This window comes from Fundulus heteroclitus, chromosome 18 (genome assembly GCF_011125445.2).
Source record: "Fundulus heteroclitus isolate FHET01 chromosome 18, MU-UCD_Fhet_4.1, whole genome shotgun sequence".
NCBI lineage: Eukaryota > Metazoa > Chordata > Actinopteri > Cyprinodontiformes > Fundulidae > Fundulus > Fundulus heteroclitus.
This window is the reverse complement of record NC_046378.1, coordinates 21,506,944-21,520,059: the sequence shown is the minus strand read 5'-3', so window position 1 is coordinate 21,520,059 and position 13,116 is coordinate 21,506,944. Positions and strand designations below refer to the sequence as shown.

General features: G+C 41.7%; 1 protein-coding gene across 2 annotated transcripts in view; it reads left to right on the top strand.

Moving 5' to 3' along the window:
• Positions 1–1,018: 1,018 nt before the first annotated feature.
• prkd2 (protein kinase D2) overlaps positions 1,019–13,116 on the top strand; it is a 59,448-nt gene continuing 47,350 nt past the window's right edge. The window contains exon 1 of one of the 2 annotated variants that reach the window (XM_036149693.1): positions 1,019–2,153. In XM_036149693.1, the coding sequence (XP_036005586.1) occupies positions 1,830–2,153 (324 nt within the window). In that variant the 5' untranslated portion in view covers positions 1,019–1,829. The remainder of the gene's footprint in view (positions 2,154–13,116) is intronic. The other variant, XM_036149694.1, reaches the window with a different exon arrangement.

Sequence of the window (13,116 nt, the reverse complement as noted above, 5' to 3'; positions counted from 1 at the left end):
GAAACAAATAATGAAGTCCAACAAGTTTTTTCACTCTGAAGAAATATGAGCTAGTAGCCAGCCAGAAACACGTCAGACGCTGGTTAATGGCTTCATGAAACATGCAACTGAGGAGGAACTGTTTGACAAAGTCCATTTCAAATTTGTTTCTAGATGACATTAACAAGTTCAAAATAGAGATTGAGATCACATCCGCAAGCGGTCCACAGGTGGTCAAGATTCTGCTTCAGATGTTCATGCATGCCTGCAGCTGTAGGTAAAATGCATTCATATTTCTTTCTATCCATGGTTCAAATAGCAAAAATATACCCTCCAACCTCAGGAAACAGCGCCCCCCTGTGGTGAAAGGAGGAAATAGTAAACGATCACATGCAGCTGGTGTCATATTGAGGTCGTCCATCATAAAAAAACACTTTAACGGCACTTTTTTTGTTTCAAGTTTTTTTTAATAGCTGTCTAGTATCATATTTTATACAGATGGTTCTGAGGAGTAAATAGGTTGAAGTTTTAACACCTAGTATTGTTACTTGTATGTCTTAAACTAGAAAACCGGTGGTAAATGATTGATTACATAACCAACGAGAAGCCAATAACTGATTTTGAATCTGCTGTATTTAGCGTAACCCGCCATATTCCAGCTTCCCCTGCCCATTGAAGTTGTTTTCTGACAACAATAATCTTGACATCAAATTAGGATGTAAACAACTTTGCGGTGGGTGTGGTTCTGCTGTAAGGTCTGTGAGAGAGGTGTGTCTGATAAACCAAACAGAAAAAACAATGCCACTCGTCTGGCGAAAGGCACGGAATCCACCTTTACGACAGGACAAAAAGTGGCTTCTGAAGCAGGGAGGAGGATGAGGAAGTGATGGGAGGGTTTTTGAGCGTGGAGCCTGTCCCTTGGCCTCAGGCGGTGTAAGAGGATCTGTGCTGAGCTCGTCTGAGGGAGGGAGCAAACAAGCCAAATAACCCTAAACCGTGGAAGGAGAGAGAGAGAGAGAGGAAAGGGAGGGCAAGGAGGGGGAAATGTTGAGCCGTGGGAGTCAGAAGGTGGAACTTGCTGGGAGTTTATTGGCTTCAGGTGGTGTCAGTCACTTTACTTCCTTCTCAGCTGTGGTGAGAGGGTAGGAGGAAGGGTAAGAGGGAGGTACCATCTCATCAGGCTCTGCTTTTTCACACAAAAAGAAAAAAAAAAAGAAGCCTGTACTGGGTTTGAAAGTGAAACAGGGCAAGACTTGTAAAAGGAGTGCAGTCTCTTGGTCTCCTTCATTCTCACGGTTTCCTGTTCTAGGAAGCCATTTTGTTAACCAGCCCTAGAGCAAATCACTTATAGAAAGTTTTTTCTTTTCTCTCTCTCTCTCTCTCTCTCTTACTCCTCCTCTCACCCACGGCTGGGGGAGTTTCACAACCAAGTTTGGACTTTCTACTCTGCAGAGCAACATCTTTGGAGCAGCCGAGCTGAAGGAGGGAAGGTGGAGGTGGAACAGCAAGCAGGGGGCAGCTCTTTCTCCCTTTAGTGTGTCTCTTTTTTTTTTTTTTCTCATGCTTGTCATTCTTGAACAATGACAGAAGTCAGGCGACGTGAAAGAAGCGTCTGAAAGGACGCGGAACGGCTTCCTGGATAAGGATTTCGTCCTCGATCCACTGAAGGAAGGAGGACGGAGGGCTCGGGAGAACAGTGCGCGGATACCCCCGTTTCCTCTCTCCCACTTGAACAGTTTGAATGAGTGTGGCTTTTCTCAGAACCCCCCGCTGCACCTGGGTTTGTGCTCGTCTCCTGTGTATGCTGAGAGCTTCAGGGCGGCCAGCGGGGAAGAGCCGGCGGACTCTGAATGGCTAACGCGAGCCCCTGCATGCCCTCAGGGGCAATGTCCCAGGTCTTCTTCCCTCCTGTGGGGGCCTCCCCACCTGGGTCGGCAGTGATGCAGCAGGGGACCCCGATATCCATGCCCTCTCTGCCTCCTCAGACTCCTCTTCCAGTGATGGACCTGACAGCAGGACACGCTCCCGGTGGGATGATGCCCTCCATGGTTCCTGCTCCAGCCGGGGTATCCTTCATCATCCAGCTTGGGCTGACCAGAGAATCCGTCCTGCTGCCCCACACTGCTGATCTGGCTTACGTGAAGCAAATCGCCTGCTCCATCGTTGACACCAAGGTAAGAGATGTTACGGGGGGAAGTTGGCATATGAGGCGACAAAGGGCATATGAGTTGTTGACGTGCGAAAACCTAATTCATGAGTGAAGATTTTTTATTTTATTCTTTTTTAAATAACACAAAAAGGATACGTACAAAGGTCAGAACAAATTACTGCAGTTATAGCATTTTCCTGCACATAGAAGAAAGAAAAGTGCATTTAAGTTGGCTCTGATGGGTTTCATCCAGCTGCTCACCCATGGGCCAACACATGTGTTGCACAAGAAATAGCTGTTTACAGGATCATAGCCAAACGCCATGTGACTCATTAGACATAATTGAGCTACAGGTGTTTGTTAATAAATAAGAATATCACTGATAGTTGACCAATAATACAAACACTGAAACTCCCACATTATATTTTTGAGAACATATTATTGGAGATGGAATTTTAATGCAAAAATATCATTCTCCGGCATGCATGTGAGTAGTTTATGGGATTACGATTAAGGAATGAGAAATTTGGAGCAGGGAGGGAGGGCTTGAGAGTGGTCTTCGGGCCCGAGACCGTTTTGTCCTGATCTTGGTCTGGGCCTCACAATGTTATGCCTCGGTCTTGGGCTCAGTCCCGTATTGTCGTTGGTCGAGGCCTGTTCGATACCCTGCAGTTTTTTTTTTTTTTTCAAATTTAGAACAAGTAACTCCTTTTGATCTTCGCCGCAAAGGCACATCCCAAGAAATAAAAAAAAAAGCAAACGAACTGAATGGACGTGTCTCCCCAGATTCATAGCAACCCCGATCCATCCCACACACTAGGTCTACATAAGGCGAGAATCAACATCGCGTTTACATTGCATTGATTTCAGGACAGTCAACTGGCACGACACCTAAACACAGTCAGAACCGACTCTCTGTTCTCCAACTCAGAAAGTTGGATTAATCTCAGCAGCCCGACATGGATTCATGCTGTCTGCTCCCCACATGAACAAATAAAATCAATAGGAGAGGAGATGTCATGTTATTCTGATCAGTTTTAGTAACACACAACCACTGGGTAAAAACTGCTTAGCTGACGGCCGTAGTTCCCGTAGAAAAGGAGTACGCATGCGCACCGACTTCTGAAACACAGCGTTTGCTTTGTGATTGGTGCGTTTAATGCAATGGGACGTTACGCAACTAGTGCACATACGTCACAAAACACCACATGCAGTTATAAGTGTGATAGGTTATCCATGAATTCTTTTATTATTTAGGTATGTTCTCTACCTAGTAGACAGTGCTTGATACATTACATTACTGAACATTGTGAACAACCTCTAAGTAGGCTAGGTGGTTTGGGCATTCTTTTTTTTTTTTGTTGTTGTCCTGTCTGGCAATGTGGCATTAAGAATTGTTGTCTTAATGCCAAAAAGAGCCCAACAGATTTTCCTTTCACAAGCGGAGCCTTACTGCTTTCGCCATAGTGCTCCGCTTGATTTATATATGCAAGAAGCTTTATTAGATTTTATGCTGAGACTATTTCATGTTTAATGGACACTGAAACAAGAAGGTGGAAGAGGAGGGGAAAAAGGAGAAAATGTGAAAGCGGAGAGAAAAGGGAATTAGCGATACAAAATCCTTAGTCTGCTTCTACACCTGCAAAGAACAAGCTGATAAACCAGCCGATAAAGTATTACAGGTACAAACAAGCAACGCCTTGATTGATGGATTGGGCCTTGTTCTTGAAGGGTCTGGTCTTGGTCTTGGAGGGTTAGCTCTTAGTCTGGAAGAACCGACCTTGACTTCGTCCCTCATTTGTAGTCCTTGTTACTTCTAAGTGTGTTGGCTCTTAAAGTTTTTACTCCAGCTGCCAGTTTACACCTTGTGAATCTCCCCAAAATCCTGAATGAACTTTGTTTTACAATTGTCTCAAAACTGCAATTATCCTTTTCCATCACAAGTTTCCGTTATTTTACTCATATGGAGCCCCCTATAAGCAGCTAGCTTCTTTAGCAGTGAGCTTCTGTGGCTTACCCTCCTTGCAGAGAGTGTCAAGGTCTATCTGCTGGACAGCTCTGAAGTCTACAGCCTTCCCCTGACTTGCGTATTATTCAAATTTCCTAGTTTTGGGTTTTTATTACCTGTAAGACACATCATCAAAATTAGCCGTGGGGAAAAAAAAAAAACTTTGAAAATGTCACTCCTTTAATTATGTTTGTATTCAGTTTTTAAATGGCATTACTGAAATAAATCACCTCTATGATGGCATTCTTACTGTGGTTGAGATCTATGTGTGTGTGAAAAGGGCTCAATGTTCTCTTGTTGTGTGGAACCATCATTTGTGGTTTTGGTGGGTTTTAGTTAAATGATTCTAAAACTGTGGAGTTGGTTCTTACCAAGCGTTTTAATATGGTCGAGCTCCTCCCCTCTCCTGTTGCCTTTCCACTTCTACCGCTGAGAAGACAAGTCCCTTTTTTTACTCTGTACACATAAGTTTTGCATTTGAAACAACACCAGGCCAGTTTTAGCCCACAGAAGGAACACTTCACCAATTTAGTTTTTCAGTAAGTTATTAACTTTTAAAATTAAACAGTTGTTCTGTTCAAAATGATGTCAAAGGCTATGCCAACATTCACCAGTTTGGCTTACATAGGTTATCAATAAAAGATCAACTTACTTAGACATTATCAACATTTGAAGGCTTTTATCATAATCACTAGAATGTTTGGGGGATTCAAGGTGGGGATTTCCAATCTTGCACTATTTTATACCACATGTCAAGGCATGGTAGTGTTGGTATCATGCTGAGGGTCTTTTTTTGTTGCCATTGTGCAAAGAGGATGGAAGAATGAAGAAGCATGAGTATTCCCACGTTCTTCCACCTCATCGCAGATCAACAGCCAAATATTTGAAACTTAGGGAGAATTGGGTGTTTAGAACTGAGAATGATCTCAAGACGTACATCAAAGCTGATCATGGAGTAGATACCGTAATTTAGCATTGAGCTTCTGCAAAACCTCCTTGTTAGATATGTATGCACTGTGCTTAAAAGCCTTTTGCAGGGAAATCAAATCAACCAATGAGTAAATGTGCTATGGCATTCCTTCCAAGGAGTGATATCTGTATCTTGAACATGAAAAGACACATTTCCTTGTCCCCGCTCATTACTCATGTAAAAAAAAAAAAAAAAGTCATTATTTTTCATTCAGTTGCATGACAAAACCTCAAAACACACATGCAGAGGCAAGTGTTGGCAGGGAGAGAAGTAGTGACATCCTCTCTGCAACAGGAAGCAACATGCATTATTGGAAATCTGCTCTTAATTTAACAGCTGACGGCACGTACGGTGGGGGGAAACATTTCCAGGAGATATTAAATTGGCAGTCTGAGCAGATATCGGTTTAAATCCGTCAGTTAGGCTGGCAGGTGGTAATCAGCTGATTTCCCCAGCCGGCTCTGAGCAGCCCTGCTAATCAGTTATTTTGTTTTCTGTGCAACAGGCTTTGTTTCTATCTTGTAACGTCAGCGTTTCCCTGTCATGCACCTGCCTCTGCTCATGGTTAACAAGTATAAACTCACAGCTGCGTTTCATCTCATGTCCACTTCACTTCAGCTTCCTCTTTTTGTGAGTTTTGTCTGCATATGATGTTTTAGTACATCACTGGTATACTCCACCTAATAATTTTTTCAAGAGTTTAAAAAAAACATTTAAAACCTTTAGTCTAATACAATAAATGCCAAAGCTCTGTTTTACCACATGTTGACATATTACGGCCCCAACTTTGAGTGAGTTTGTGATGGATCAACACAAAACATCGCATATTTTTGGAGGGAAAATGATACGTAGTTTTCCAAGATTTTTAACAGATGAAAATCTAAGTGTGGCATTTATTATTATTCGGTCCCTTTCACTCGATTACCCCCAAATAAAGCCTAGTGCAACCAGCTGCTTTAAGAAGTCACCTAATTGGTAAGGGAACTGGAGAGCTACTTGGCGTGAAGGTGTTCTGGTCAAATAGGATCAAAACTGAATGTTCTGGCCTATATGCAAAACACTGGACCTTAAACACACAGCCCCCCCCCCCCCCCCCCCCCCATAAGGAATCACAGTGGTGGCAGCATCATGCTATGGGCATGGGTTTCTGCAGCAGGCCCTGGGAAGTTGATCAGAGCTGAACAGAAGATGAATAGAGCTAAATAGGGGCTGCCCTAGAAGAAAACCTATAGTAGGCTCCAAACAAACTGAGACTACTAGACAACACTAATCACAAACCAAGAGCTACAGTTGAATGGTTTATATACAACAAAAAGAAACATTTATTAGAATGGACAATTGAAGTCAGTACAAGTATTCACTCTGAGAGGCTCAATACAAATCCACATACTTTTTATGTTTTAACCACAACAAACAAAAGACAAACTATGCATAATGGGTTTTTCAAATCTTGATTATGCCATTTTATTTTTATTTTGTGCTGGTTGATCAGCTAAAGGCTTCCCAAAATGCAACAGTTTGCTGCTGGAACATGGCAAAATGCATAAAGGTTCATGGACCTTAGAACTGAAAATTGCTTTAAAATTATAACCAAATATTAGCTTGATTTAGCAATTTCTAATACATTTTTATACAATAGCTGCATAGAATTCCTACAACACAATGACATTAATGGTGTAGGAGTATCATTAAGCTACAAAGTCTGTGCTCCTTAAGTTTAAGCCTGCTGATGCCCAATTAATGGTCAGGTCAAAGCTCAACTTTGAACGTAGACCTGGATTGAGAAGGACTGGGAAAAAAAAGCAAATGATAAATAAACCAAGACTTTTACACAGAGCAATATTGGTTGGTTGACCTGTGTGGACCTACTTTAGCAGCTCCACACGGCGACCAACTGCTGTCAGGAACAGATGCAACCACAAAGGTCAGGAAGTAGGTGGGTGGGGGTCAAGAACACGCCTGACCCTGCTGTGAGGTCACATCGGGGCTGATAAGTTAACCACTTTACCAGGGTGGAGATGGTTCATCCGCACAGCCCCTGATAAGCTATCAGTATCTAACATCATTATTACAAGTCAGTGTCAGTGCCACTAGTCAAGCAGAGCTTCAAACGTACGAATAAATGCGTTGGTGAATTTAGAGGAGGTGCTGAAGGAAAATACTGGTGTAAGAGATTACAAATGATTGCATGATCCCAGAGTGAGGACAAAGTAAGAAGAATACGGCAGAGGTACCTGTGAACCCTGCTCAGTGGGGAGTTCCTTGAAACCTCTTGGAACAACCGAAAAGCAACAAAGCGGAGAGAAAATCTGGGTTTATTTACTGCAGTGCTGATGGTTGGTCAGGTGCGTTGTCTTATGATTAATCAAGGGGGATCCGGAGGTTGAGGTTCAAAACAACACACACAAACATACTCAAAGCTTAACAGCTTCACGTGCATGTTTTAGCACACATGGAAAATAAGGAAAGCGCCACAAGAGTTGATTTTGCACCAAAGTCAGGAATAGTTGGAAATATTTTTCTATAGAGCTTTTGAAATTAGAAATAAAGACAGTGGAAAAAAAGTGAACATTATCTTTTCCTAGCATTCATGATGGCTGGCTGTTCAGCAGGGGAATCCATTTTAGGGATACAATTGTTGGTCACACAATCATCTGAAAATGGTCTTGCTTTTATTAAAAGCTGTGACGAGAGGATGCTGTCAGCTGTTTTTATTTTTTCTTCTACATTAAGTTGCCGTTTACATGTTGTTGAAGAATCTGAAAATTTACTTGCTTGAATTGTCAAAAATAATTTTGCAATACGGTGATCGCAGAGGGAAGTAATGTAAAAATGACAACATTGATGCAAATCCCTTCTTACTGTGCTGGTAATATATTTGTCATCCGGACCTCAGTAAACTAGTTTGCCAAGTACATTCCCTCAGGTTTCTAGTGCATCTCTTAAAAATTAGCCATACAATAGGCTTGCTAGAACACGTTAACCTTGAGACCCACATAAAAATGTGCACCGAGGACTCGGATCTAAACGCTTCAACAATCTGTCCCGAGTACATTTAAGCAGCTATTTAGTGCGAAGCATTAGTATTTACGTGATCTGTCAACAAAACAACCTAATCATGTGATGCAGATTATACAGAAAGGTTTGTACACCAGGAAAGTAACAATGATGAAAATGTAAAATGGAGTTTCCAATTATAGGCCCCATTGCAGCATGAAGCCACAAGTGCCTGCTTCACTTTCTGTGTCTTTGTTTAGTAAAAAGGCCCTGCTGCTGTTTAAAAGCAGAGCGTGAGACTCAGAATATCTGAGAAGTGAATGTAAACAGTCAAATTGCTGACATGCATGAGTTTAGTGTTAACCCACTGAGTGAACCCCTACACTATCAGCCACCTATCTAAGTGGCCCTACATCTCAGAGAAGCAGCCCCCTGTATTGGAGGCTGTTGGGTTAGGGGCCCGTTCACAAAAAATGTGTGCTGTTAAATGGTTTAATAGGATATAAAATGTTTGCTCAGCTCATCAGTTATTTATTCCACCACTAGTCTGTCATTATTATTATTTTATTATTAGTGATGCAATAGAATCATGTGAAGTAAAAGTGGGATTCTCTGACACATTTAAAAATTTGAGTTCTTAATTTGATTGTTAAAAATTAAAGAAAAGAAAGAAAATACAATTTCTGGTTAAAAATGGGGAAAAAATTAGGACACCCAGCAATTATTCCTCCTTAAAACACAACAACAACAACTCAGGCGGATCACCTCAGGAACATCATTAATCAGCATTTTGAAGGTTTAGGCTATTTAAATGTCAGACATTTAGTTTGATGTGCAATTTGAGGGTGAAGACCTCGCTAAGATCCAAAGAGCTGTGGCCTTCAGAAAGGAGATTTTTGTAGGAAATTTGAAGATGGTGTCCAAAGCATTTGAAATCAGCCATTCCATCGTATGGAACAGTCCACCAGTAAAGGGCATTCGGAGCAATAGCAGACGTGCCCATCCATGTCTGGTTGTACAATAAGTTCACCCTAGCAGACAACAAGATGCTAAAGAAGTCTCTAAAATTTCTACAATGTTTTAAAAGGACCCGCAGCAGGGATTTATTAGTGTGAAATCACATCTTTGTGTAATAATAAAGAAATGCACAAGTTTACCTTTCATGGTGTGTAAGGGGAAAACTTTGCTCTCAGAAAAAGATGATGACCAGACCCAACGTTTATGGAATCATGTTCTTTGGACAGACTAGCTGAAAGTTGAATGATTTGGACACTAGCTTAGAGGAATAGGTTTGACATTAGCTAAATATAGCGTTTCTGTAAAGTAACATAATACCAGTTGTGGAGCATGGTGGGAGAAGCGTCACGGTTTGTGGATGCTTTGCTGCTGCATGACCTGGCCAGCTCACCTTCACAGATTCCATTATAAAATCTATCATGTATCAGAGAGCGATAGAAGAAGACCACCTGTAAAAAAAACAAAAACAAAATAAAGCTGAAGCTGAGTTGGACCCTGCAACATGATAATGAGAGGCTGTGAACTAAGCAATAAAAAGAACACAAATTATTTAGACTCCCCAACTGTATGGAAAGCCAAAAGTGTAATAATTAAATAAATTACAAAGTCCCTCAGAATATGAGACATTCTGGATGTGCTGGAGTAAAGAAATCTACTATATTCTTCAATAAGTAGATAAGGTAATGACATTTCAGGATTTCAACACACGCAACACTTGTATGTATAGAATGTTTGTTTGTTTTTAAGATGCTTCTATCTTCTAGTTTTATCTGTCTTCATTTCTGCCAATCAATGCAACATGCTTGCTTAGGAAAGTAAACCCTACATGCACTGGGCCTATTTCTGTTGTCTTCTGTCTATTTATTGCAATAAACATCTGTTTAAATAGATGTGGGGTTATTAAACTAAACCACCAGGGGGATATTTGAGCATTAGCATAGGTTAAAGCTTTTGTTTGTTCACTCTATCTGGATCAAAATATTGCAAGTTTGCAGAACAGATTACATTGGATCTCACTCTATATGCTAAATATCCCATAAGTACCTGTGTTCTGTGATGAGGAAACATCGCCTGTCTTTTTTTCTAAGTACTTTTCTCAGTTTCTTTGGTAACCCTCATCACTTATAATTCAGAGTTAACTCTATCTACCAAGCTTGTGCCCACAAACAACAAATTTGACTTTGATTCCACTTTGGTCTCAATAAAGAGATTTTGAATATAGGTATGAGAAGGGAACTAAAAATAAAAGTTGTTCTGTAAATCTGTTCAAATACTGTTAGTTTTTGTTTTGTAAAAAAAAAAAAAAGTCATAAGAGTGACAGGCTGGGGAAAGAAATTGTCATCATAGAGGTTGGGTTTTGCAAGTAGCGCTCGGTGGTGCTGAGCTGAAGGAAAAAGTTTGTGTGCAGCCTGTGTGGGGTCAGCAGGCATGTTGGCAGCCATTTTTTCTGACCCTTGACCTGTACAGGTCCTGGATGGAGGGAAGGTCAGCTCCGAAGAGCCTCTCTGCTGACCAAATCGTTCGTTGTAGTTTTGACCTGTCCTGTTTTGCGGATGAGCCAAACCACACAGTGATGAATGAACACAGGACAGACTGAATGATGGCGGTGTAGAAGACGATCAGCAGCTACCGGGGGTAGGTTGTAGTTTTTGAGGTACGCAGGAAGTAAAGTTTCCGCCAGGCCTTCTTCTTAACGATGTCTGTGTGTGAGGACCATCTCAGGTCCCAAGAAAGGGAGGTTCCTAGGAACCGGATGTGATCCACAGCTGACACGGTGTTGTTGAGGATGGTGAGGTAAGAACATACAACAACATGCAAAGTACAAGTGAGCAAAATACAGAGACATCTTGGATGTTATGCACATGTGCCATGCATTTATCAAGCTTGTATCTCCTGCGTAGAAAAACAACAAAAATAACTACCGTGGAGCTAAGTCCCACGGCAATAACATAGTTCCAAGGTGTTTAGTCAAAAAAAATTACAAGATGCGTAATTGATACTTGAATTTTTGTCTCTGTTTTGCAAAAGAAGAAAAAAAATACCCACCCTCAAACTTAAAGATGGGTCGAACCCAACCTTATCCAAAGCTTTTTATTCCAGTCACACACACATGTGGTAAACAATCCTCCAAAATCCCCTAAATACAAAATTCCTGCCCTGTTTGGAGCTGCAGCTTTGGTTGGGAAAGTTGGACAATAGACGGTTTGTACTGGCCTGGCCAACTAAGTGCAACACAGGAGCTGGGCTGTGTGTTTTCATGCATGAATGCCTGCATTGGAGGGGTTTTGGAGGCTTATTCAAGGTAGTTGGGTGCCTACACCCCCACCCCGTGGTCATCTCGGCCATCCTAGAAAGGGTGACTCATTTGCTCTGTTTATTCACAGGATCCCTTCTTGTGTTCCGTTGACACTTTTTCCATTCACTCCTCAGCCGAGGAGCAACACTCCGCCTTGCTTTAGTTTACAGTCTCCCGATCTTACCACTGTTCTCTACGTTTGCCTTTAGAGACTAAAATTGTCCCAACCTTTTTTGAAAAGACCAAACTGCCTCTCTACCTGGTGCTTACTAAAATCCATCTTTGCAGTCCTGGTTCCAGCTGTACCCCGGACCCCCACTCCCTCTTGAACCAACATGAACTGTTTGTGCAGTCTGGAGAGCAGACTTCTGTCTTCATTCAACAAAAAAGCTGCTCTGATGCAATATATCCCTTGCTCCACAGGCTGTCGTGAGCTCCTTGCATTTTTTAATGGGCAGTAATGTTGCCCTTATTTTGTCATCTTGTTCTTGTTATCTTAATTCACACTTTCATTCCTTTCCTTTTCTAAGGGCACTCAAGATAAAACAGCACCAATCCTCCTCCCTCACATTGTATTCCTCTTCTTTCGTAATCTCCTTGGTTAAACCCTCACCTTATCTTCTCATCCCCCCCCCCCCCCCCCCGGCTCCCCTTAAAACAACTTCCTGACAAAGGGTGACTCATCCTTCCTCCTTGATCCATCAAATTAATTATCCACTTTTATGGCATCTACGTTTTGCCCGTGCTTCTTCTCTCTTGACACCTAATATTTTCTGTAATTTATTGATCGTTCTGTAAAGACGTTAGAGGAGCGAACACACGTGGAATGGTTCATAGTCTTGCCTGATCATGTAGTGTGAGCCAAAAGAAACAAGTTTTGAAGTGACATCACCTTGCGAAAGTATTCATATGCATTTTGCCGTTATCATGTTACAACGGCATACTTCTAGGGATTTATTTTGTGGTAGACCAACGCCATGTAGTACATAGTGTGAAGTAAGTGAAAACATTTTGACAAATAATACTCTGTATAGTGTGGCATGCATTTTCACTCAGCCCCTGTGATTCAACACTGTGTTGATTCCAGTTTTTCTGATTACAGCTTTTGAGGCTTTTCTCTACCAGCTTTGCACATCTAGACACAACATTTTTCCCCTTGCTTCTTGCAATACACCTCACTCTCAGTAAGATTGGATGGAGAGCATCTGTGTCACATCTTGCTGCAGATTCTCAACCAGCTTTAGGTCTGAACTTTGACTGGTTGGTTACAATATATAAGTATGATCTCAAACATTACATTGTAGTTCTGGCTGTGTGTTTAAGGTCATTGTCCTCTGTCCGAGGCTCAAATCTTTCACAGCGTCTAACAGCTTTTTCTTTCAGGATCGCCCTCTATTTAGCTCAGTCTATCTTACCATCAACTCTGACCAGTTTCCTCATTGGGCAAAAGCATTCCCACAGTATGATTCTGCCACCGCCATGTTTCACGCGGAGGATGTGGTGTTCAGGGTGATGCGGCATGTTAGTTATCAGCCATAATTGGCAATTTGCGTGTAGGCCAAAACGTACAGTTTTTGTTTCCTCTGAACAGAGCAAGATTTTCTATGCATTTTCTGTGCAAAATAATCGTCATGACGATGCATCGCGATTCTAATTTTCGCGATCTACTGCATCGATTCTTGACGCCAAGTATCGATTA